Below are 27,243 nucleotides of genomic sequence, written 5' to 3'. Positions count from 1 at the left end.
TCATTTATAATAAGAATCAGTCCAAGTTCAATAAAAAACCACATAACTTTTCAAAAAAACCACCTATGATAACAAATATTTACACCCATTCTCACTCTTCAACTTGGTTCATTTTACAATAATTTTCGGTAAGAAAATATCCACTTCACATGAGCTAAACATCCACTTTGAGGGACACACACATCATGCATAGCCACCCATTTCAAACAGGGAAACTGTTGCAAACAAAAAGAAACACGTTGACTCATTATTCTGTGACAGCCAGAAGTTAAAAGTACTAATTGAAGTTAATCAACTCAAATCCATTAGACCTGGCGATGTCCCATAGACCTCACTCATGGAGACATCCCTTACGCGCCTTGACACATTGCAAGGGCCTTCATCAAGGAAGTCGTCTCCGTCTTCATCCTCCGAAATATCCTCATCTTCAGGGGATTCCTTCTCCTCTTGCCCCTGGTACTGAAGGAACAATGGGCTGATGAAACAGTCAGACCTAGAAAAAGTCGAAAAGAATTATTTATAATTTACCATCAATCTTGGAATTAAAAAAGAACAAGAAATTGTCAACATTTTAATAATCAACAGGCTTTCAGAATAAAATTTCACTGCCCTAATATGAATAAAGACCCTTTCCTCAGCAAAAAAAGCACTTTTGGTATAGTTTGAATGAATTAAAATTAAATCCACGACCCTTAGCAATGGTGACGTTAAACAAACAAATATCATCACCATTCAAAAATATAATTCTCAGTCTTGCCAAGGATCCAGAGCAATATGATATGTTATCATTCACCATGCAACACTGAACACAAAGTTAACTATTAACAGAAGAATTTTAACGGAGGATGTTCAATTGAAAAATCAAAAAATTACATCACACAAACATCTAAACTAGTTTCACTCCACCATAGCATTTGTTTAAGAAATTGCACAAGAGTTGCAAGTCTTTAGCTCTACTTGAAAACATTTCCACATGCAAAATCGTATACGAGCATCCCATGCCACCCTATTTAGGTTAACATTAACAACTTCCCCACGAATAAAGCAGCCAAATATTCACTCCACGAGCACATCAACCAAAGCATATTTGTATTGGGAGAATAAACAGCCATCTTTCATTTTTGCATGCCAGTGAACATAAATATTATGCATATATTAATGAACATTAAGATAAACTATGCAGAGTAAATTCTTGCCATTATCCACACTGTGTTTGAGGTTGTCCATAAAAGGGATATCTTAAAGGGGTTTGACTCAAGCAACCACATTGAAAATTTTCCCCTCTAATCACATTAACTCTTGATCACAGATGACTTCTAAAAACTTCATATGTTAAAACTTAATCGTACATTAGTTTCCCATCATATCTGTATTTGTATTTCTATCAAGGAATAAGAGATGATCTATATCTGATTGACGTGCCCTATACACCACCTGCCATGTATTCTCAATAATGCACACAACTGTAAATTGCCCGCTGGACAAACAAGGATATTATTATCATTATACATGAGGGCAATCAAGTGTTAGAGCATACCATTTAAATATGAATTATAGTTAAGTCTCTAATATTCCTGCAAATGGATGTATGATGAAGCTGGATCATCGAAATATGAGGCAATTATGGCCGTGATATGTTTCATTTTCATTCCAAGTGATTAATTCGAGTTTTGCGCAAGAATAGTAAAAAATGTTTAAATTTAAAAATTAAATACTATCGACAATGTTTCACTTCGTGAAATTAAAAAATTTCTCGGAAAGCCAAGGCATTTAGTATTTCAAACTTGTTATTTTTTTTTAAGTATGTCAAATTTTCAAAGCATTTCAATAACATTACAATTGTAATTTAAATGAAATATTCAAGGTGCTAGGAAAATAGTAGCATGGATAATGCACATGCTATTGAAATACTTGAAACATGGCTTCGGAAACAATATGTAGAGGATACCTCTGCACGTGTACAACTTGACTCTGGCCCGCCAACATTCAAAATAAGAAACTGGCCCTCTTTTTTTGACACAATCAGCAGTCGTGGGTTTGATTCCCACCCAGGTAGGTTTTCCTCCACATATGGTTTGGGGGTTTTTAATTGTCTTTCAGGCACGTATGTATAGCGGTTAGTTGGAAGAATGGACTATGAAGTGTCTCAATATTGCCTCAATAAGATCGTGAATAGATGAACCACCAGCAGTACACTGCCAGGCACTTGTCCGGATTAGGCAGATTCCTGATTGGCACTGTCAGGAACAGCAAGATTTTACCGCACATTATTAAGGCAAACTCAGACATGTACATGCATTCTCTCAATTGATGAATAATGAATAAAGCTTCACATAATAAAGCTCGGAGATTAACTCCTCCATCCACTGGACCTAACTACTCACACGCTACATGTTTACATTCAAGCATGTGTTGGAGAGTTCCTATATGCACCGAGTCATTATTTGGACTCAGTACACTCAAACCCTCTCCTCTTTACTGTCGCAAGTGACAGGAAAAAATGCCATAAATTTGCATTCTTTCCACTAAAGTCACTTGCAGCAAAATAAGCTACAAAGAGGATTTAAAAAACTTAATCCTGGTATTGTAATTAATGAAAAATAATATGGCATTTCTAAGGAAGCTTAAAATAGAATTTACAACGAAAGCCATGCTAACTTGAGAGGACTGCAAGATGTAAATTGCTACTCGCTAATACGAGGGTCATCCGGAAAGTAGTACCCGTTCGTGCCGCATGAAGTGCTGACGACGCGAGTAGCCGCTGGACGAGGTCAGATAGCTTCAGTGGCTTGTCTGCCTTCTCTGAGCCAAGTTGCGTGACGCTAGCATTGCCTGTGTTGTTTCTGTGATTGTTTACAATGTTTAAAAAAATTGAGAACGCCGCCAGTTGTGAAGTGAGGGCAGTGATTAAATTCCTCAATGCAAGAAACGTTCGCCCATGTGATATTCATCGCCAATTAAAGGAGGTGTATGGAGACAATGTAATGGACGAGTTCGGCGGTGGTGTCGCAACTTCAACATGGGGAGGGGGAACACACACGACGATGAGCGTTCGGGGAGACCGTCTGTCATTACAGACCAACTGGTGAGCTCAGTTGACGAATTCGTGAGGAACGATCGGCGCGTCACAATTGATGACATCTGTGAGCATTTTCCCAATGTTTCTCGAACAATTGTTCATGAAATTGTTAAACACCATCTGCATTATGCAAAAATTTGTGCAAGATGGGTCCCTCGCGTATCTCAATGAGCTGGCGGCGAAGGACTATGCAGCAGGAATACAGAAACTTGTCACACGTTATGACAAATGCCTTAATTTGCTTGGAGATTATGTTGAGAAGTAGTTTAAAGTATCCTCTTTCAAATAAAATTTTTTATGTTTGTTAATATTTACTTTTGTGTCTTTATTTCACGAACGGGTACTACTTTCCGGATGACCCTCGTAATAATCTAGCCAAATGGGCTAGAAACTATGAAAGACTAGTTACACTTTTTTCTGGATTGCTCAGAGCCTTAGCATAGATAGCTGGTTATATACAGCAGCCTCTTCCCTTCAATTCATGGCATGCCATCTGTTTAAAAATTCTATTTTTTTCCTTCCTCTATTCCACTTGCCTATTATTACCCTTTCTATTATGACTTTAAATAATCCATCCTTCAATATTCCCTCGGCCCACTTCTTCTCGACCATTTTGAATTTCCATCGGTAGCTTCCTCTTTTCACCCATTACATATCAAGCATCACAGCATTGCCTCCCCCTATGCCCAAATGACTTCTCTCCCCACACCCACATCGCACAGGCATCTCATCCATGCCCATTCTCTCGACTCAAAGACCAAGTTTCCAACTCATGCACTCCATTATTACAGTCTTTACTTATCCTATTTTTAGACCTTTATTAGATTATGGTCATTGATTCTCTCATTCTTGTAAATGATTACCAGCCCAATTCAATTCTTCCACCAAGTCCTCACAAACCTAGCCACGTTCATCTAAAATACTACTTGAATACACAAACTGCTCCATCTACACCAGTTTATTCATGCCTCCTTTAATATTTTTAGTGTACTACTAGTTTCGCTTTCCTATTTTGGGAATCTCTTTACTTTGTTTTCTTTCAGTTAGTCTACATCTCATAACTCACATCGCTCCTGCAAATCTCTTCACAATGGCTGCAATCCCTTTTCTGACTCGCTATTGCTTCAGCACCTGAAAGCCCAACTTAATAATCTTGCCGTCCACTTTTAAAGCCAGCTGAAGCCCTTCACTAATGCCACCCCTGACAATTTCTCCGCATTTATGCTCAAAGGCATGAGACGGCCAATCCTGTCCCCCTCCCCTACCAGACCTATCCACATTCACCCTCTGCTACCCTTGCAAGCGCTGCAATTGCAATTGGAAAAGAATAAGTTGCACATGCACCTCTGCCATATTCTACAATACTTGCCACCACTTAATTCACTCTGCCCTTCTATTGTTAGCCTTCTCAATGCCCACGACACACACACAAAGGCATCCTGATTACATTCTGCAGTTCTTTCTACTCATATTCTTTTCACTGCAATGCCCTCTTACGTGAAGGCATTTAAATTTCAGAATTTTAACAATTAATTCTGTATATTTTAAATTATTTCTCCAAAGAATAAATATGCCCCCACATGGTTATCAGCATAAAAAGCTCACCTTGTAAGAACGAAACGGTCAAATGGAAAGTAAGAAGCAATCACGGGTAAGGCTGCAAACATGGTACTGCTACTCTCAACTGGTATAGTCTCCCGTGCATTTGCTTCCATGACAGTTGCACAGTATGCAAGCTGTAAAGATGTAACAACAGACACAAAGCGCTTTGCAATGTTCGCCGGACATGTTTTCAGTGGGTTGAGTGCCGTCGTGACAACACGCGACAGATTCAGGGACTGAAGAAACTGTATGTCTGTGATTAAAAAGGGGATAAAAGGGTTGCAAATCAGAGAAATATCAACAAACATCATCAATTAACTCATTCAATGCTTGTGCCAATACATAAATTACCTAAGAGACTGGCAGGCTATTAAAATATAATATAAATGCATAATCTATAATATCAGTAAGGTTCTCAGTTAAAAATTCTATTGAATGCATAAAAAAGTATCAAGATGTTAATTTGAATATTTAATTTTCTACAACATTGAATTATAAATACATATAAACCAATCCATCGTTTAAGGATGTAACTGTCTCATTGCCACAGTTCCTTCACTTTCCCCTCTAATTGTTTTAAAAGGCTCACTCACCACACATTCCTTGCTCCATTTCTTCTTGAACAAATAACACATTCACGCAAATATTCCCATTGCAATTTTAGGATTCTGATGAATTCTTGAGAAGGTACATAAAAGAGAGGCCACCGTGAGAATAGGGACCAACAATATTAGGTTTAAGGGCAGGAAAGTCAGAAATCATGAAGTGACAGAGCGTCAGAACATATGGGCGTGTCATGCCTAAAGACAGATGAGATAGAAATATTGGGGTTTATTGACGTGAGTGAGGGGATTACTCCAGCAACAGTTCCATAGTCACATGTAGTGGAGGGCCAACGCGGGGGCCTAAATCAACAGGGGGGGCAACTTTTTTTCTTCAGTCATTTTTGGTCATTTTTTCAGCACAAAAATTTAAACCGTTAACCATAAACAATGAGCATACTATGAACAATGGCAAATATATTTATAAGTTTTAAAGCATTAAAAAAGGATTTCCTTCCAATGACAAATATTTTACCAGAAAATAATTGCAAATCCCGTAATTTTAAGTATTTTTATAGATTCAATTTTTATTTTCAAAGATACGGTCAATTCTCCACTACCCACGTGCTAGTGGATGTATTATGAAACATTGATAATTGAAAAACATATATAACTGAAATAAGCGGCAAATTTGTTCGCGATACAAATGGATGTCTGTGGAGACCCTCCTTTTTTCATTTCTTGCGATTAACACTAGTTTTTCAGCAATAAACCAATCTCGTAACCAGGGAAAAAAACAAATGATTGGTGAATTACAAATATTGACAAAGGATTGCCGCCGACATGAATTCATATTCGACATATGATAGCAATTACAATAAAGCAATGCAGACAGTTAATGACATATTTGTTGCATAGTGCAACTATGTAAGAGCAATTGCTTGCCTTGAAGGAAAATATGGAATTCTGCTTAATGCTCAAGATGGGCCATTTGCCACTACACACAGATGGAAGAGTAATCTCTTGGGTCATAAATTTCATGGAAGGTCAAACGCAAAGGGTCAAATTAGGAGAAGTGTATTCTGAGAAACCGAGGGTAACATGAGTCCCACAAGGAAGCGTACTTGGCCCACTCTTGTTTCTAATCTATATAAATAATCTCCCAGTAAATATTAATTCTCAGATAAGACTTTTTGCAGACGACTGCATTATGTACAAGAAAGTCAAAAATGACAGTGACCGCACCATACTCCAAAGGGACATTAATAAAATGGCGGATTGGGTGACAAATAATTTTAACAGAATACTATTGATAACTTTTTATTTGGGTAAATTAAAAACTTTTAAGAAAGCCCAAGGTATTTCAAACTTGCATTTTTTTCCTAAGTAAATCAAAGTTTTACAGCACTTAATTACCTCTGCGATCATAATTTTATTAAAAAGTTGACGTGTTAGGAAGAGACTAAAAAGGATGACCAGCAAAATGGGTAATACGCACAGGGATAACGGAGAGTTTGCTGTATTTCCTAACTCAAAGTTAGCAAGAGTCCTAGAACCACAGACCATTTTTCTTAATTATAACCAAAGTTCTACACGAGAGATAATCAAATTGTTTACACCCAATTCCAGCATCATGATTTTTAGCCAGCATCTTATCTTTTAAGCACAAATTTATTAAATCACAATTCAAATGAGAAACCGATAATCTGCTGTTTTAAAAATTAAGAGTTCTACATCTAAATTTAACCATATCAGTGATATTTCCTAAACAAAATAAATAATTAGGATAAAGAAAATATGTTTCATAACAAAATAAAAAATTTCCCATACCTTGACTTGTCTTCGAGAGGAACATGTGTCTGAATGCTATGACATAGAAGACGGCATGACAGGCAGAGTTGAAGACCGAGTGATTTCGATTTTCACATTCCCTGGTCAGTGCTCCATTTTCTGTATACTCTTGACGCCCAATATATGAATGTATCCAATGGCACATGTCGGATAAGGTCGTTTTAAGAATGCTGCAAAAATAAATAAAATATAAGAATGCAAGTAATGAATTCTAAAAGCACTTGTACACACACAACATGTAAAAATTAATGACCTATCAATTGAGCATGTGACGGAATGTAAATTTCTAGGCATTTCTCTGCATGCAAATATTTCTTGGGATACGCATGTAAAAGCCATTCAACACAACCTCAGTTCAACTTGCTACTTATTAAGACACCCGTATGAAAGTACAAGTAAAACTGTACTACTCAACGTATACTATGGGGAAATTTATTCAAATATAACGTACAGTATAATATTATGGGGATCAGCTGCTATTTCTCAAACCATCTTTAACCCTCTTAGTGCGGTGGGCCGATATATCGGCTTTCGTATCCCTGGCGAAAAGTGCGGCGGGCTGATATATCGGCTCTTGCGTAGGCTATTGTTTAAATCGCTGTAACTTGTGGTTTTTTCTCTACTAATTTATGGTTTTTGTGCTATCGATAGGTAGAATTTCATAGAATTACGTAACTAATTTTTTATTAGCGATTTTAAATGCTTTTCAAAAAGTATAATTCTTACTATAATTTTTCGTTCAGTTTTGTACATGTCGGGAAGCTCAGCCTAATTGTTTGCTTGTTTTTTTTTCTGAGTGGTCTTTCCACTTTGAAAAGCCACTGAAAGGCTACTAATCTGTTTTCATCTGTAATCTCTTGAATGTGTTGTGGTGTCCTGGTGTTGATATATGGCTGCTTATTCAGACTTTGTTGATACGATGGAAATGAGAACACTGCTTTGTAATCATTTTGGTTTCTCTTGCCGTCCATCCTATCTAATCAATTGCACCCTGAGTAATGGATTACATTGTCAGCAATTCCCTGTGAGTTAGAACTTGGTTTTTTTCTGCCTTTAGATTGTAAGCACATTGCCGCAGTCTCAAGGAAAAGGGAAAAGTCCTAACTTGAATCAGTGAGATCAGCCTTTTCAACAAAATCGAACTATGCAGAGGCTGACAAAAAAATTTGCAATTCACTGGTTTTTCTTTATTTATTTGTAATATTTTCTGCATGTCTTTTTGATTCTTTATTATATTTAAATATCGTAGTTTAATTGAAATTTTTTTTTTTTAAATATTGGTTTTGTGTCTAAAAATCGAAATATAATTGCTAAAAAATATTCTTCAAATTTATGATACTTTAGTAATTACATTTATTTTTCAGATGATGTAAATGTATTACATTATTATTAACTACAATATTATATTTTAAAATAAAAAAACTGCACATGGATATCTAAACAAATAACTTCATAATGTTTTTTTTTCTAAGGTGATACATTTTCTTAAATTACCCTTTGCACTCCTCACTAGTACCCCTGGAATCCCCGCCGCACTAAGAGGGTTAAAATGCAAAAGAAACCGATGAGAGACATCACCAGGAAACCTCACAATGCTCCATCAAGGCCTATTTTCCATGAATTAAACTAGCTACCACTCCCGTGCATCTACATTATGTTTTTAATTCTGTATGTAAAAAATAACATTGGCAAACTATGCTCTTAACTCTGCCTATCAACATCATTACACCAGATGAAAGAATGACATCCATTGTGGGAATATAAGAACTAAAGCATTGAAATTAGGACCCAATGAAATGGGCATCAGATTGGTTATATAACCAACTACCCAAAAGTATCAAGGATACAAAGAGAACTGCTGCATTCAGGCATAAATTAAAAAGATATCTACAGCGTAATATGTTCTACTCGGTTGATGAATATCTCAACAATATTCCCGACCAGTAAGTCCATACTTTTAATTTCTAGCAATGGTCATGGTCTGATTCATGTTTGGAGATCAATGATTTTTCTGAATTTGATATTGCATGTCCGTGTTACAGCCAATGTTCATGGGTTTGTGCCAAACATTTATGTAACTATAAGCATCATTTTTTTATGTATCTTAATTGAGCCTGTCTCTATGCTTCTTTTTGACGTGCCTTATGTCATGTACATACACCACCTGCCAAGTGATTTTGTATTGTGATCTCTGGGCAAATAAAAAGTAATAATAATAATAACTTAGAGAGTGTGGTATTCTGAGCATCTCTTATGGCTTCTGAAGTCTCATCCACCAATGCTGTTCATCGCAACAGCTAGATATTATCATGCAACTGAATCCCTCCTCCATCCATCTCCTCCGTCACAGTTCTTAACTGCTCCTAAATTCCAAAGTATCTTCTGCCCCGTCAGAGTAAACGATACTAATTCATGGATTCTTAAATGTTTCCCGCGTGCAAAAAGTAGCTTCAACTCAAGTTCTGAAAGAAGTGCTTAAGAGAAGAAACACACACCACTCACCTAACGGGCAGCAGCTTTGAACGAGCCAGGAAGGATGCAAGATAGCTCAGAGCAGCAACCCTCTCCACCGGAGCGGAATTAGGACTGCTTGCCTTTCCCCAAAGGAGGGACACAAACGAACCTGCAAGCTTCACCCATTGCTGGCCCTTCCCATCACTCTTGGTGTCTGATCAAAATATGCACACACAAACAACAACTATTAAAAATTTGAAATAGAACTGAAGACGTACATCAACATTTATGTCATCCCTTGAGTCTGAACTAAATAGGATTTTTAATACAAGAGAGTCTACATTGGAAAAATGATGATAAAATAATGAAATAAATACAAGCATTCCAATTGTTCCCACTGGATAAAATTCATTGTGGATCATTAAAAACTATGCATTAATTTCATCATGAAAATTTTCCACAGCATGGACTGATGGGAGTATCAATAATTATGATGAGTTGAACAAATGCTGGAGAATCACCTCCCAAGTCAATGATGGCCAATTGAGGTACACTAGAGAGAACTTCTACGCATTGACGTCTGAACTGAACTGCAAGCATACGGGGTTCGTCCGGAAAATAAGTGTATTGATTTTTTCCCGCCGCTCCAGGCACGCCCAGCACCGCTCTGACGGGCTGCGATTGGAGGGGGGTATGTTGGCAAGCGACGCTGAAAAAGGCAGTCGGCTCTGAGCTGTGGTGTAGTGAGGAGCTCTGTTAACGCGAACCTCCACGCTTCGACCCACGTCACGGAACGCGATGCCGAAGTTTTTGGAGCAGCGTTATTCCATCAAATTTGCGGTAAAGCTTGGGAAATCGTCTACCGAAACTGTCGGTATGATTAACCAGGCTTACGGGGAGTCAGCCATGTCCAGAAACATGATCTTTCGGTGGCACAAGATGTTCGTGGAGGGCAGAGAAGAGGTCGACGACGAACCACGGCCTGGACGCCCATCAACGACACTCACCGACGAAAATGTGCAAAAAGTTCGCGATGTACTGAACTCTGATCGTCGTCTTAGTGTTCGGATGATAGCAGAGCAGGGTAATGTGCCAAAAACAATAGTGCACGAGATTATTAGGCACCAATTACAGATGCGAAAAATTTGTGCAAAGTTGGTGCCGAAAGTGCTCAGTGATGATCAAAGACTCAATCGTTTGGAAATCGCAACACAACTTGCGGATCACTGCAAAAATGATCCACATTTTTTAGAGAATGTTTTAGCGATAATAAAGCAAAATTTTTTAGCGATACGGGACTTTGGACGCCGTCAAAGAGGCCGTGACGACGGGTCTTCGAGAGGTTCCCGATGATGCCTTCGCGGGAGCGTTCCAGTACTGGGAACGCCGCTGGAACAAGTGTATCGACTCACAAGGGTCCTATTTTGAGGAATATTAGCTTAAGATATGTAAAAGTGTAATAAATTTTTTTTCCTGAGCTCTGTACACTTATTTTCCGGACGAACCCTGTATTTCCTCATCATCTTCCTCAGTATACATTCCGAGGGTATGCTCCCATTCTCAATTTCAGTGGGTGCAAAAATGTATTGTAAGCATTAGTTAATACATTTTTGGGAATTTCTTCCAGGGCCCCACCAATAAACAGTCATGAATGAAATACATCTATCACGGGGATCTCTTCTTCTGTTTCCTCTAAAAATAGATTAAATATCAACAGACTTCCCACCATAAATCAAAACGTTAAATTTCTAAATTAATAATCGTACGCCACAAGATTTACATAAAAAGGACAGAATATGCACATCGTGTGTGCCTTACCTTGGATACCCCCGGCTGCCACGTAAAACATGAGGAACTGCACATGGTGTGATCCATGCGTGGGCAGTACGAGACGAGAGAACACGTCCTTCAGGTCTACAAAGAGAGACTTGCATCTCGCCCAATCCACTTCCTTTAACAAAGAAATTGAAAAGTCATTTCCGAGCAGACAAAGATAAGCGAATAAACCCTTTTCAAAATTATTCACTTCAACTTATGTTTTCAGAATTTCCTGCTTCAAAACTTGCATTGACTCAAGTCTGGCACTCAACCTTCGAGAAGGTTGCAAGGAGCCGCTGACTGGAGAGTCGATACCTTTCATCTCAAATCCATTTTAAAAATATTCCAAGCATGCACATCTAGTTCACTTCCAGTTTCATCCTAACATCACAAGCCGTCACATGAAATAATTTCTTCCAGTTTTACGGTCGCTTCTTGGTTTGGTTTTTCCCGGAATGTTTGCAGTTTAAATCGAATATCATCTCTTAACTCGTAAAAAAATGAAACTTCCACTTCTTAATCTTGAAAACACAAAATGAGTTTAGGATAAAACCATGTCACGTAATTTCCTGCCATAGCAGAGGATCACTGTTAATATTTTCATAGCGCAATGGCTAAATGTGGATGGCTAATAAGCTTAATGGCTGATAGCTCTGTGTTTCTGAGCAGCTTCAAGGCTAAAAATGAAAAATGGGACAGGCAATTCCACATAAATGCAATGTACATGTGAAGGCTGTTCGATAAAGATGGATCATTAACTTTTTCCACGGCATTGTTTCTTTTGAAATTATATTGAAAGAGGTATGCAAATTAGCAGCTGGTTGTAAAGGGGAATTTCAAAAGAAGAGCCAGCATGACACATGCGCTAAATACCCAAGGGCACACCTTACAGTAGAGAAGGAAAAAAGAGCACGCCTGGGAATGGGAATGTGTCATGCCTGACACCATTCTTTGCACGGGACTTGCACTTGTCACATGTATGAACAAATGGACTGAAGAAATTTACTGGCAATAGCAACAAAAGTCTGCTTAATTTGTGGCCCAAATTGAGTCCACTGGATTAGTCTTCATTAATACAGGGTTCGTCCGGAAAATAAGTGTACTGATTTGATTGTCTTTTTCGACAAAAGGGGAGTCGTCCACTACAAATTTGTACCTGAACGACAAACTGTAAATGCTGCATTTTACGTCCAAGTGCTCGACAGGCTTCGAAAACGAGTCGCCTGCGTCCGGCCAGCGTTCAAAAACATCTGGCGGCTGCATCACGACAATGCGCCGTCTCACACCGCGCTTGTTGTGTCGGACTTCTTGGCCAAGCATGGTGCGGCAACGCTGCCGCACCCACCCTACAGCCCGGACTTGGCACCACCGGACTTCTTTCTGTTCCCGAAGATAAAGAGGAGTTTGAAAGGAACGCGATACGGAACTTTGGACGCCGTCTAAGAGGCCGTGACGACGTGTATTCGAGAGGTTCCGATGATGCCTTCGCGGAAGCGTTCCAGGAATGGGAATGCCGCTGGAACAAGTGTATCGACTCACAAGGGTCCTATTTTGAGGAATATTAGCTTAAGATATGTAAAAGTGTAATAAATTTTTTTTCCTGAGCTCAGTACACTTATTTTCCGGACGAACCCTGTATCTTCACCAATTTCTGCAGAAATGGCTTCCTAATAACTTCTTCCAACATTAATTATTAAATCGTGAGTTCTTATGATGAATAACTTGAAGGCTGTGGACCCAAAAGATGAGATCAGAACATTACAATTTTTACTTTTAAATGAACCAATTGTAATTTTTATTTTACCCATGAAATTAGGCGTAGCACTCATGTTAACTAATACTTTTTAGCCGGTATGTACTTGGTACAGATCATGATAAGATCTTCCACAGTGAATTGAAGTGCATAATTAAGTTAACTCTCTCATTAAATGAGAACGATTCCCATTAGCCTCCTTTATTTTACATTCCCGTGCAAACAGACACCTAAAAACGTCAATTAATGTAGACTTTAGCAGGGGAATACATGATCGTGCAACAATATAAATCTTGTAGCATTCTTCATAAGCTACCCCATACCTGCAGGCATGATGCGGAAGTTCACCATGTCATCACAAGAGAAGAATTCGGAGCATATTCAACAATGAATGTGGGAGAAGTACATAACTGGCCAACCAAACTGGATTTTAAACCAGAATTATTTTGGAGGGAATGGCAACAAGAATAGAAATCCTATATTTTCCATGCATTAGATAACCTGATAATAACCAAAGAAACAGAAATTGACTCAATCAATAATAGCTAAAATAATGTAATAATACCAGAGCTATCCAGGAAGTAACCTCCGTTATCATGTAGCAAACAATGTAGAGGGGGGAGTTGGAATGTTTTCTGCATTGACAAACACACGCGCACACACACAATAGGGAGAGGCAGTACGCCTCCACCTGCAGAGTGTTTGGGGGAACGCCACGCCGCACGTCGTGTGTTTACGGCAGCAGCGAGTCAAAATGAACAATACATTTGGAAATCCCACCAAATGTTACATCCATTCAGGCTTTCACTGGTCGTAAATGTCAAAGCAGCCGACATTCATCAGGATATTTGGGCTGTGCACAGACTAAGTGATGAGTGAGTGTTGTGGGTCAGAGGTAACATTAAATGGACAAATTTCCATAATGTCCAAGAACTGGCGATCCATCTGTGGTGAACAATGAACTGCTACGGAGACTTGACAAAAATGTTGGACAAAACTGGCGTTTTACAAAATCTAAGTCCTTTATAGAGTTTTCCACAGATTTCTAAGAGTCTGTTGCATGGAATTCAGACTAAAAGGTTAGATTACCACAAGGTTTGTGCTCATCTCGACGAGTAACCCCTTCATTGGTCGACTGTGATCACACGTGGCAGAATTTTATACAGAGGAAATATCTTAACCAGCTCAGAGACATGGAAAATCCTCAGATCTGCTCAGTGAGTATGTGGAAAAAATGGCAGAGATGTCCAGTTTTGAGATGTAAATAATATTTTCTGTACCTAATCCTGTGCTTTTTTATGGCCTAATTTAGGCTACTTCCTAGACAACCCTCGTCACTAGAATAGAAAATCTTTTACGGTAATTGCAAGATTAATTCAATAACCTCAATATTTCAGTATATTTCAACATTTTAGGACAAAGGGCTGTTTTTGGATGAATACTAAATAGCAAAAATATGCAACAAACCTTATCTCCCGACTGACATGGTAATTGATTGGAGTCCTCCATCTCATCTTGGTGAACTAAGGTTGGCAAATATAATTCCTCCAAAGCCTCGATATGAAAACTGAAAAAGAAAGAAAAAAACAATTCAATGAGTTTACAAAACACTCGAGTTTAGCAAGAAACTGTTGCTTAGTATCAAATTCCATTCCTCCCTGAAAGGCCCATTAAATGTTTCAGTGCACACACTGGTTGAATTATACTGAGGTGAGCTTTTGATGGATTCAGAAAAACTACATTGACATAGGGACTATATACTGCCACACAACTTCTACCTAGACCAGCACAGAACACACTGGCAATCTACAGCATGCACAGAAACAATTTTTCACCTCAGCTCACATTCTACCTTCCTTCACGATATCCAAAATGTATATTCTTCTCCTACAACAACACCTCGTTTATCCTAAATACACCTTCTAATAGACATTATTAAGGAACACATAATGGCCGGCATCAACTTTCCTTATCCCTCAAAGCCACACTTCTTAACCTATAGGATATGAGAATTATGAAGACATTAACACAATATTTGGAAATTCTCACTTCTCTTAGCCACCTACATACCTGAAGCTTATCTGAGTTCATGCAAATTCTTCAATAATTATCCAGCACTGTTGCTGAGAATTTGAGTACAGTTCCACCAACATCTTTCTCATTGTAGTCTTCTATTTCGGTGCACCTATTATCCATCCCTACGTACTTTTCCTGGGAGTGTCAAAGACTTGATTCTCTTATCTATTCCTCTGCCTCCGTTGCACTTGTTACATACTGCACAGCGCTATCTGACATGCCACACACCTGAGCTGTTAATTTGTCCACCTGAGATAAATTGGGATTTTTGACAGCTTCTGAGTCGCTTGCTATATTCTGAAAGATTCTGTGCACATTACCGCTAACACTGCTCTGACTGCTTTGTTATCTCCTGACGCCAGGACTGCACTCCCACATGACACTCCCTCCTTTCAGCTATGACATCACCCAGAGTGGAACATGAACATAGCTTTAACAACAATTATAAAAAATAAGTTGACAGAACCACAAATATTGCTAGTAGATGTAAAAAACACTATGTACATTAATTTTTTTCCTGACTTGTGAAAAACAGAGAAACAACTACTTATCACATGCAAGTTTTCTTACGAACACTGATCCTCAAAATTGAAATAGGCTTCAAAAAAATGCTGCTACACCACTTGAGGGCTAAACAGATGATATGCTCTTTTAAGTGTGCTATCCTTTCGCGTAGATGCCTTTTCCTCATCCGTCAACAGTTTGCCTTCTCTAATCCCCTGAGAGCAGGAGGTAACATATTATTATTATTATTATTATTATAATTAGGTAATCTACCAGTTAAGGTAGGTTTTTGGATGGACATAATTACTAATTAAATAATTTGTGACCCCTAGCAAAACACTACATCCTACTCTATATCAGGTCCCTCTTCGTCTCCGAATACTTTCTTCCTCCCTTCATCCCGTCCAACATCCCTATCCTGTTCCTTCCCTTTCCTCTTTTGCCCAACATTCTACCCTCTATCACAGTCTTCAACATCCCGCTGCCAGTCACTACCCCCTTCATCCACTTTTCCTGCCTCCATAGGATTTCTCCCAACAAACTCCTCTCTTCGCCCACCATACCAAGTACTTCCTCATTTTTTTTCTTCTCTGTCATTTCACCCTCTCCATTCTTCTCCACACCCACATTTCAAAAGCCTCCAATCTACGTCTATCCTCCAGCTTCAATGACCATGTTTCCGCGCCGTACATAGCTAAGCTCCATATCAAAGTTTTTGAGTCTTTTCTAAATATCCTTACTCAATGTCCCAGTCATCAACTCCCTCCTCCTTGTGAAAGCCTCTTTGCCTAGCGCAATTCTTCTCCTTACGTCCCAACTACTTTGACCGTGTTTGTCCAAAACACTACCGAGATACGTAAACTGTTCTACCTGCTCTAGTTTTTGCCCTCCTATTTTAATGTTTACCTTAGCCTGATTCTTTCTAGAAAATTGCATAACCTTTGTTTTTATTAATATTGATTTTCATCCCATATGTGTCGCACTGAATTTCCAATTCACTAAGCAATGCTTGCAACCCCTTGGCTGACTGACAAACTAAAGCTTGGTCATCAGCAAACCTAACTGATTTTACGAATTCCCCGCCCAATTTCATTCCTACCCCCAGGTCTTCCCATGCCTCTTTGATCATTTCCTCTGCATATAGGTCAAACAGCAACGGTGATAATGGGCAACCCTGCCTTACACCTCTTCCTAACACTGCCCAACTGGACTCCCCGTTCCCGGACTCGCACCTGGGCAGTCTGAGACATATACAGGTTGCGGATTAGCCTCCTTTCCCTCCAATCTATTCCTATTTTCTGCAGAATACTCATTAGTTTTTCCCGATTCACTCTATCAAACGCTTTTTCGAAATCTACGAAACAGGCAAATACCTCCTGGTTGTGTTCTATATTCCTCTCGATTAATAATCTCATTACTGCAATGGCATCACGCGTACCTCTCCCCTTCCTAAACCTAAACTGATCATCCCCTAAGTAATCACATGCCCAATCTCTATCCTTTTGTTTATGATCCTGAGAACAACTTTAGCTGCGTGGGATATCAAACTTATTGTCCTCTGGTCCTCCAATGATGCAACCTTTACCTTTTTGTAACATATTATACGTGGCCTTATTTTCTATTTACATGTATTCACTTCAGTATATCATTGTGACTTCAATGTAGCAGTGGGTCCATAGATATATCTCTCATTTGCAACTTTGTATTTCCCATTCCCCCCACTGATGGATTTTCTTTTTGAAGCCTCAGCACATTGCGGTTGTTATCTCACTCCGTGTTCAATTCCATGCAGATTATTTCTTTGTTCATCCATTCACCAAGCTAGAAAAATTATGAAATTAATTGACAAAGGAAGTATTAACTTCATTTCATGGCATCATTGATTTTCTACATATTTTTGTAATTCAGTGACCTGTAACTTTCAAGTCACAATGTGGCATCTCATGAACTTTACTTATGTTTTCATAGAATGATTATAGCTTGTCTTGTTTCGTCAATTTATAAAATGACCCGCCCTCCACAATTGTGGGTCCACCACAGTTCTAGGGTGAAAAATCAATTTAAAACACAATTATCAACCCAAAGGTCAGTGTCATAAGCGGGGATAGAACACGCATAGTGTGATGCCCAACGGTGTTCACATATCAGGGGAAGGTGAGGGAGTCGGTTCCTATCTCTGGGCCGCTTATGGTTTCCTGGGAAGATCTGATACCAAAAAAATCGCAAAGCTCAGGTGAGACTGAGGGTGGCTAGAGGCATCCCCAGGAATCAAACCTGGTCCCTCCAGTCGTTAGGCCAACCCACTACCCGTTGGAGTACCACACCAACATGTAACAATCATAATGTACAAACATTCTAAACATTAATGGCTATCAGTCAGATGATTCTAGGGTTAGTATTGACTCTGATGGCAAGTGACCTGCAGGGTATCTGTTGACCTTTGCGCCACCTAAGACCAAATGGATGTTTCTTTCTGGACCACCTCTAATCCAACACTTTCTTGGAATTATATTCCATGGCTTTGAATTGAGTCTAATGCAAGCAGAGCGATGTGACATTGTCACTCAAATTTAAGTTATGAGGTAAATGATGAGGGAAAATTCTTTTTTAATTTCTAAAATCACCTTTGTATTAACAGAATACACTTAGAATATTTTTAATGTAAGTTTGAAATATTTAATTAATGATGAAACTACTTCTCTGTCATTTTCCGGTCACTGGGCATCCTCTTTAAGTCATCTAGTCACAGAAATGGAGAAATTTTCAAACCAACTAGCAACATTATAATGCTATTTTGAAACATCAATCAATCTTCTTGGTAGGTTCACATATAAGTTTATGGAAGTGATGTGATATTCAATGAAGTAACGGATATGACACTTATCCACACTGCTGAAATAAATTTGACTGCCTTCACCCAGATAAGGCATCTTCTGGCAACATTCTGAATTGCGCACCTCAGTATATAACAAGTGTGGGCAGGTGAGGAAAAAGGATTTTGAGGGGGCAGGCAGATCACTGTATCTAGGGAAGGCAGTGGATGGGTTCAGAGCAATAGCAGAGAAAGGATTTGCATCGCCTCAAAGGAGAGCCACCACTGGAAGGAAGTATGCATGAGTATAAACTAGCCACCCTTTGAAAACTAAGTGAGAGGGAGGGGAAAAAGGCATGCCCATCACTTCTTTGAAATCAATCAATCTGTTTTGGATCTGAAAGGAAATTCACCTTACCTTTTAACACCTTGATCTTCTCTGGTAACCCTCTTCTTGATACATTCTGAGCTAATGTAGGATAAGAACCGCACCATTTTACGATCTAGAGTATTGGCGAGAGGGTGCCTGATCCCTGAAACAATGAAAGAAATGCAAGTTTAGCAATGTTCAGTTTAATACCAATTATAGTTTTAAAATAACTCCTGAAAAATGCAACATTAGTTTCCAGGTCAGACATGTAAAGACTGCTTACTGACAATGCAAAATGACGAGAATTGTGATTCTACGAAGCAGAATAAGTGAATACCAATGGTCGAACTAACCTGTCCCTCCTATTCTTCTGACCAAAGGGCCTCCCATCAGGGACGTTACAGTGCTTGTTGCATCTAAATCATCCACGGATGCTGGGGAAACTTCGTCGTCATCCTCTTCCTCTTCCATAGCTTCAATCTCATCAAATGGAGAGTTCACATCCAAATGAATCATCCTGAGAGTATACCAAATAATTGATTGACATTTAGGTGAACGCAAAATGAAGACGATATATGCGGACGCACATTTTCACTTGACAATATTCTTCACCTTATCAAGAAGTATGAGAAGGTTGCAAAACATTTTTAAAACCTGTTTGAAACATGCACAGTAAACCCTTGACAATCCAGACTCCTGGATAATCTGGCAGAGTCCAGCAGTGAAATGCAGGAGGAATATTAAGGGGTCACTAGAAGCAGAACTGCTGCAATCTGCCCAAATTTAGCTGAAATTCAGCTTGCCTCCACTCAGCTTGAAAGTTTCTACAAATATACTTGAAACTAATCATCACGTTTCAATTTCTTGGAGGTCACAACAGACAAATTTCTTCTCTCTAAGTTATGTAATGGATGCACTTTGACATCAGGCAATTACACTACACAGAACCTCTTGATTATTACATTTAAGGCATTCCTATTATTTTAAATACTCACTTCGAAATGATTACACCTAATAGTTCAGACTGCAAACTAGGTTGGTATTTCATAATAGTCAGCAGGTTGCCAAGGTAAAGTTCCTGTTCGCGTGCCGGGCGCCGGACGTAAGGATACTGTGTCTTGCAGTGCTCAATTAGTATTTCCATGGACCTAAGAAAATGTAATGTAATTATAATTCAGCATACACATTATATCAATCATTCACACCACAAGTTAGCAACCTTAGGTTTATGGGACAGATTTTACCCAATTTGGATTTTAATTTTTCAATGTTAGAAAATTCCCACTTATATTTATATTTCAATGTTACTCTGATATTCTTTGTAAGATAATCACAAGAATAAAGAGCCGACAATTCGACAGAAAATCCCATTCAAGCTCATGGACAGACACATATTACGTACAGCTTCATTAAATCCTACTCTGTCCAATAAATATGCAAACTGAGGCCATAAAAACTTTATTTTGCAAAATACAGTCTGCATTGATTTTGTCCCCTGTTCAAAGTACTCCCCATTCGTATGGCTATGCCTTCTTATTCCATCTTCTTCTTTTCATGCACTGTTTAAGGCACCCTTGGAAGTCCTCGGCAGTTAGGCTTTTTAGTTTTCTCATCGTTTCTTGCTTTATTGCGTCTTCCACATCTTCCCAGATCTTGCTTTATTGTGTCCACATCTTCCCTCATCACATTTTTGCATTATGGCCATAGGAAAAAGTCACTGGGGGCGAGATCTGGCAAATAAGGAGGATGATCAAAGATGCCGATTAATTTTTTTGCCAGAAACTGGCAAACAATCAATGCTATATGTGCAATGGGTACATTGTCATGATGAAGGATCCATCTATCATGTTCGGTTAAAATAGTTTGCACGGTTCATTTTCCCGAATTCAATTCATCAGCTTTCATTTGCAAAGTTTTCCAACGATCGGTACGGACAGTGTACTGCACACGATCCAAGTTGTCAACAACACGGGTGGTTGAAGGTCGTCCCGGCCTCGCATCACGTGTGCCATCTGGTTGGCCATCTTCAAAATGCTTATTCGGCTTTGGATGCTTTCCTCAGAGCATGATCATTATAAACAGCTGTTCACATTTCAGTAAAATTCCTTGATAACTTTTGCCGCACTTCACCAAAACACTTGACGCTGATTCATTGCCCCGTGATTTCGTCAATTTCTATTTTCCACAAACAGTAAAAAAAAAAGGACAACAGAAACTATGACGTAACTGGCACCATAAGCACAGCTCGACGATCCGCCGAGCACAGAGGAAGACGGCGGCTCCCCATTGGGTCTCAGGCAACTAGCGCCATCGCTAGTGTGTGGGAGGGGGTCTATAGTTCGCGTCATGGCCACCAGATTCCACCAGTCCATGCATTTATTGCATGGACCACATAAACCCTTGATTTCAGCATGTAAACATTTATTTGACTCATTGCACAATGAATGAGAACATGAAAAGAATTGCAGTGGTATCTCGCTAAACGAGCACCTTTGGATAGAGCAATTTGCACAATGAGCTGATTTATTATTCTGGAAAATGAACACCTTAACAAGGGACTTCTTGCACAACAAGTGCCAAGGAGATAGGAATTCCCAGAATGATTCGCACTGGCTTCAGCAGTTTGTATTTCGCACTCATTCCACCGGCACCTTTGTGTCCTTGGTGATCACACGTTTTTCTTGACTTGTATTAAGACATATTATTTGTGAATTTTTGGGCGAAGTTCAATAATATTTGGTGCATAATTTTAAAATTGACCCTGAAGAAAAATCCATAAGAAGAAAGCCATCAGCGAATTAAAATGAAAAATAAAAAGATGAAATGAAGAGTGAAGTCATTGAAAATCAGGAACAAGGTGTGAGCGTGGCTGATCTAACATGCAGATTAACAATCGGTCGACAAGGGCCTTTTCTTAGAGAACACAGACGAGACTAAGGGGGCAGATGCTTCAAATAGAGTCACAAGAGTATTCACGCAACGGCTACGTATTCTCAACAATGCTGAAAGATTGATTCTCATAAACAAGCAGCATTTGCTGTGCGACACCATTAATGGGAATATAATTTGTGAGAAGGGAAAATTGATTTCCAGCAACTTCGTTAATAAGATATCGGGATCATCATCAGCCCAACGAGTGCTCAAGGGGAGCCATGCATGGTTTAAGAAGTCAACGAGAAGAACTGTCGTCAATGGCATAGTGAGGCAAGGTGAAGCAGCAAGCTCAGAGTCAAAGGCAGCAGAGAACTTCATCGGTGACTTCAGAAAGATCTTCGATTCTGAGGGGAACCTGCACTGCATGTGTTTAACTGAGAATGCATTGCCTGACCACGAGGCAAAGAGAGAATGCCTCACGCTGCTAGTTCGCTTAAATGCAAGCCGCAATTTGATAATCAAACTCCTTGTTTAATATTCAGAAACTCCACGAGCCTTCAAGAAGTGATAGGTCCGGGACAGCAGGCTGAATGTGATGTGAAGGTTACAGGAAACTCCTGCATTGTACGGTGTGTACAAGGCATCGCCCCAATTAGGCAGTGGCAATGCGAGCCATAAATTCATTAAATGATCCTTCTGAGCTACATTTTTTTCAGTTTTACCAAATTTACTTTTGAATTACTCACTTAATAAACCCACCTACTGTTACTTCATTTAAAATACCAAAATTAAAGGTTAAGCACATTAGCATAGAACTTACAATGGTATTACTCTTAATATGTCCTGGAGGACCTTATGAACATTGGCGGACACCTTTCTTTCATGAGCACTGGGAACAGGATCATCTTCCACAGCATCAGGATCAACTGAAAAATTGTTAATTGCATATATTATCAATTTGTGAGACTAGTTCCCTGATAGAAAAAAGCAGTTCATTCACTTACAGATTATGTGATGAGTTCAATTCAGCCAAAGGCAAATATTAAAATGAATTTACCGAAACAAATGAGGTAGGCTTAACAAGGATGTTGCTCTGATAGGTTTGGGACAATAATTTTGCAACATTTCCCAAAGAAAATTAAGCCAAATGGATGAACCATTAAAGACTTGGGCTATGTAAGAGAACCTTCAGCCACGGAACATGGAATGTCCAGGGATTGAGTGGAAAACTTGAGGATAAAATGAAGGAAAGAGGGCTATTGGGAGTGAATATCCTGGCAATGATAGAAACGAAAAAGAAGGACTTGGGAGGGGAATTGATTGGCAATTTATTTTCTTTCCTGGAGCGGAGTAGAAAAAAAGCTGCAAGAGCAAAACCTGAGGTAGCTGTTCTTGTGAAAAACAAATGGAGTTAAATACGAGCTGTGGGGATGGGAGGGAATAAGGAGAGGGGCCAGGGGATTCAAGTTAGAAAGGAAAAAATTCAGATATTAGGCAAGTAACAGATGCCAAAGAATTAAAGGTACAAAGACTCCTGAGAAAAGCTCTCTAATGGTGCAACCAAAGAATGAACAAAGAAAGATGGCCAAGACATCTTGTTAGAATGGTCATCACCAAGAAGAAGGAAATAATGATCACGTGAAGAGAGGAGAAATACCCTGAATAATATGGGATTGAGGAAGAAGATTTCAATGACCAGGAAGTTAATGGGTATGAATACAGGGTAATCCCTGAAAATGGAAAGGCCCTTAAAAAATAAGTCTTTGGCATGCTCCTTAGCATTTCAGCAGATATTTTTCAGCACTAAGGTCATGCTTTGTTGTGGTAATGCTTTGCAACCAAGTTGCATCATACTAGCATTACTTTTAGCCTCCATGTGTGTTAGAAGAGGTTTTTTGGTGCACTAGTATTTTATGTATGCGTTCTGGCAAAGTTTATTGCAGCATTGGATTTCAGATTGTGTTTTTGTCAGGAAAAACAAAGAAATGAATAATTGTTCAGTCTGTGCCCATCCAAACCTTACCTCAAATGTTAGAATACCAATAAAATGAATTTTAGTAAAATCAGTTTGAATGTTGACAGTTCACATTATCTGTAAACAATTCACTTCAAGGGTTTAGAATCTAAAATATATTATTACTCACCATTCCTAAATGTTTTTATTAAAATTTCAAATGAAATGTCAATATAATAATTATGGGCTGTTAGCAAATCTAACAGAAAACCTTGATATTCATCAACCACAGAGCCTGCACGATGAGCCCACGGAATAAGCTGAAAGGAAATTAACATCCTTAATATCCGAGTACTAACATTCGTTTGCCAAACATCAATTTCATCATTTATTATTAGGCTACCACCAGACTACCAAGCCGAGGGTGGTGATCCTATGGCACATGCCTGCATGCCCCAAGTGCCATGCAGAGTAATTATTTTGGTACACAGAGCTGGGAGGGTGTTACGGTCAATTCCACCGTGATAACCACATGGGGTGGCATGCATGTTAAGAGTATACCCTTATTGCGTACATAAACAATGGCACTCAATCACCAAAAGGTTCGCCCTCCATGGTCTATGCAATGGTACCCCAACAATTTCTGGAGTAATACATTCCATTTCAATGTATTGGGTAATGTAAAATCAACACAATTTCTTAAATATTTGACAGAAATTAAGATTTGAAAAAATTTGGGTAAAAGTGCATCACATCAAGGTGATGATCACATTTTAATTCAAATTATGAGCAGACAAGAATACAGCCACAACAAAAATTGATTACATAGCTTGTGGATGGCATGCAATGTAAGGGAATTCAAAGAAGTGCAATGCATTCAAATCCTCACCATTTAACGATGAAAACTTTTCTAAATTGGCGACCTGGTGCACAATGTTAATCTATTTTCAAATCTCAAGAAAGGTTTTACTGTCCATTATTTTTCAAATTTTGGTTCATGTTTTTCAGGAGGTTTAAACTTCATTTCCTCATTAGCCTAGTAGTATGAATGACACTTGGAATAGTGTTTTTGTGAAATGTGAGGATGAAACAATTGAGAAGTTTGTATGAATCCAATCATAATAACAAATGATTGCTTGCAAGATGCAAACTTATTTTCTGATTTGAATTCTAGGCTTTTCCCTGGTGAAATTTCCTTTTCCTGATTCTTCTCCTGAGTATCTGAAGTCTGTTTAGGTATTTCCTGTAATCATTCCTTTTCACATGCCACTGGTATAACTGGAGTTGGCCTGAAACTATAGTTTAAGTTTTTGGCATGGGTTTTGCATGAAATGGACTAGAGCAAACACCAGCTTGCCTCGCAACTACACTTCCGTCTTTCTAATCAATATTTCATTATTCCTAATTCTAATTCACATATTCTATTTCTAATTCACATATTCAGGATTGTTTTATTGGACATATCCCTCATTTATTCCCCAATTTGTCCAGGGTTGTCCAGCGAGTTTCAGTAATTCCTGACTTTTTCCAGGTTTGTTTACCGCAAAATCTGAATTTTTAAACGAATCATAGAATGAGGTATTACACCACTAAAATCAAGCAAGAATTTCACACTGTAAACATATGCCACCTAAACCAGAATTCAAATCCAGATTTCTTAATTTCCAGGCAAGCGTTATAATCAGTTAACTAGAAAGGATCCTCTTAAAGTAAAGGGGTTAAATGGGCAAAGATGTTTTAACTAATTACTGTACATGAACTTTTCACCATCTATACATTGCATCACAGTACAAAAGGCTAGGCCCATGTTTAATGGGTGCTAACTTAGACAAATGCCATATCATTTACTTTAGTCGAGTCATCTAAATTAAAATTTATAAAAGAAACAATGCATGGAGGCGTTATAATAAGAATAAAACAGAACTGTGTGAGAAGAGTCATTCCTTAAGGCACAGACAGCATTCAAACGTTCTTGTAAAATACAAATGAGTTATAAATTAAATTTCAGTGGTTTTTAATATCCTTTTCAGATTTGTATCACCCTTGGTTTGACCTGCCCTTGGGACTCATTAATAATCTGGAAATATCATCATGTTCAAATGTACTTACCAGAAATACATGAACAAAGAATTTTACTCTTCTATCAAGGATTGAAACAACACTGCGAACCTCCTTCAGGAGCTGTAAGAGATCTTCATCCTAAAAATTAAGAATAATTAAATTATAGTTAATACATGCAGGTGCCATCACCAAGACAGAACAATAAATATCAATCATACCATCAATAGAAAGGAATGAGTTTCTTTCAGGCACACCGAGTCAATAGTGTAAATTTATCTTTATCCCAACATACGTGGTGAGATAATGATAGAGGTCAAATATGAATTTTAAACTCTTCATGCATACCACTTTTTGTAAATTTAAAACGGAGTTCAATCATTCGCCTCAAACGGAATCTACACTGAATCTTTACATTTTCACGAGATCACGAAGGCAATATAAATGATTAACACCCACCACCAGAAACTGGATGACCCAGCTCCGGGTCAAATGATGTCTTTGAAATGAATGTACACACATTAATGTATTGCATATACTATTTAAGCTGAACTCATGAAATTCTGTTTCAATGAGAAGACTGAAGGTTTCCCGGCATACAAAAAAACGCCATGAATAAAGAAGCATGCATCGATAGCAAGAGCATAGGGCTATCATGGGATATGTTAAGGATTCTTCTACCAAAGCTATATGTGTTGAGGAAAAACGCAATGACAAAACATCTGGTTGCCAAAATTTCATACCAGAAGACCACTGATATACGACTTCGTTCACTATCAATGAACTAACGCTGTGTAGTAACTTGTGGGAATCATTATGAAATATAACTGGACTACACAATATGAAAATCGTTTTTGATACCATTCTAATTATTTACTTAAAACATGCAAATACAAAAAACTCATTAATACACTTGTAAAATCTGGTTGAAAAGAACAGCACTATTGGGAAATTTGAAGATACACGAGGTATTCCCAGTCCAACAACGTCAACGTCTCAGTATTATTTAAAGGTTTTTCCCTGAAACGTAACCCTTGCATGAAAGACCTTGGAAGTTACATGCTTACAAAATGTATTAATATTGACGCAGCACAGTGGCCCCTTACAGTTCCGGCATAGTGAACAACTGCGGTTCTAGTGACCAAAATACCACAAGTCAAAAGTTATAGCAGGTTCTAAAATAACACCAGAAGGTAAACAGACATACCACTACGTCATAATCCCTCAATAATGACACTGTTTCTTCGTATAATCGGTTATCTTGTCCTTTAACGTATTCTGACAACGTGGTTTTCAAACCTGATGGAACTCGGAATTGAACTTTATTCGAAGGTTTAGAGGAAGCCCCTGAGGGCTTGAGAATTCCGGTTTTTGACATTGTTTTTCGCTTGCCGAAATCACTTTAATTTATCCACTAGCACTTCCTCGATAAATAGCAGTCCAACACACAAAACTCACACGTGTTTATTTCCGAAGCGCACACCATGGCGCTGGAA

General features: G+C 38.6%; 1 protein-coding gene across 1 annotated transcript; it reads right to left on the bottom strand.

Annotated features, from left to right (window-relative positions):
- On the bottom strand, positions 1-27,243 carry Tif-IA (RNA polymerase I-specific transcription initiation factor RRN3 homolog Tif-IA). The gene is made up of 13 exons (XM_071584204.1): positions 26,955-27,243; positions 25,799-25,888; positions 23,880-24,009; positions 22,556-22,661; positions 19,857-20,009; positions 19,215-19,378; positions 18,910-19,024; positions 14,567-14,666; positions 11,347-11,479; positions 9,577-9,742; positions 7,054-7,244; positions 4,685-4,934; positions 1-493 (listed from the first exon to the last, which is right to left on the bottom strand). Exons 1-13 carry the CDS (start codon positions 27,123-27,125, stop codon positions 292-294), a joined length of 1,971 nt encoding a protein of 656 aa, XP_071440305.1. The 5' UTR covers positions 27,126-27,243; the 3' UTR covers positions 1-291.

This window comes from Hetaerina americana, unplaced genomic scaffold (assembly GCF_022747635.1).
Source record: "Hetaerina americana unplaced genomic scaffold, ioHetAmer1.1.p SCAF_1, whole genome shotgun sequence".
NCBI lineage: Eukaryota > Metazoa > Arthropoda > Insecta > Odonata > Calopterygidae > Hetaerina > Hetaerina americana.
The sequence above is the reverse complement of the archived record's forward strand: the minus strand, read 5'-3'. Positions and strand labels throughout refer to the sequence as shown.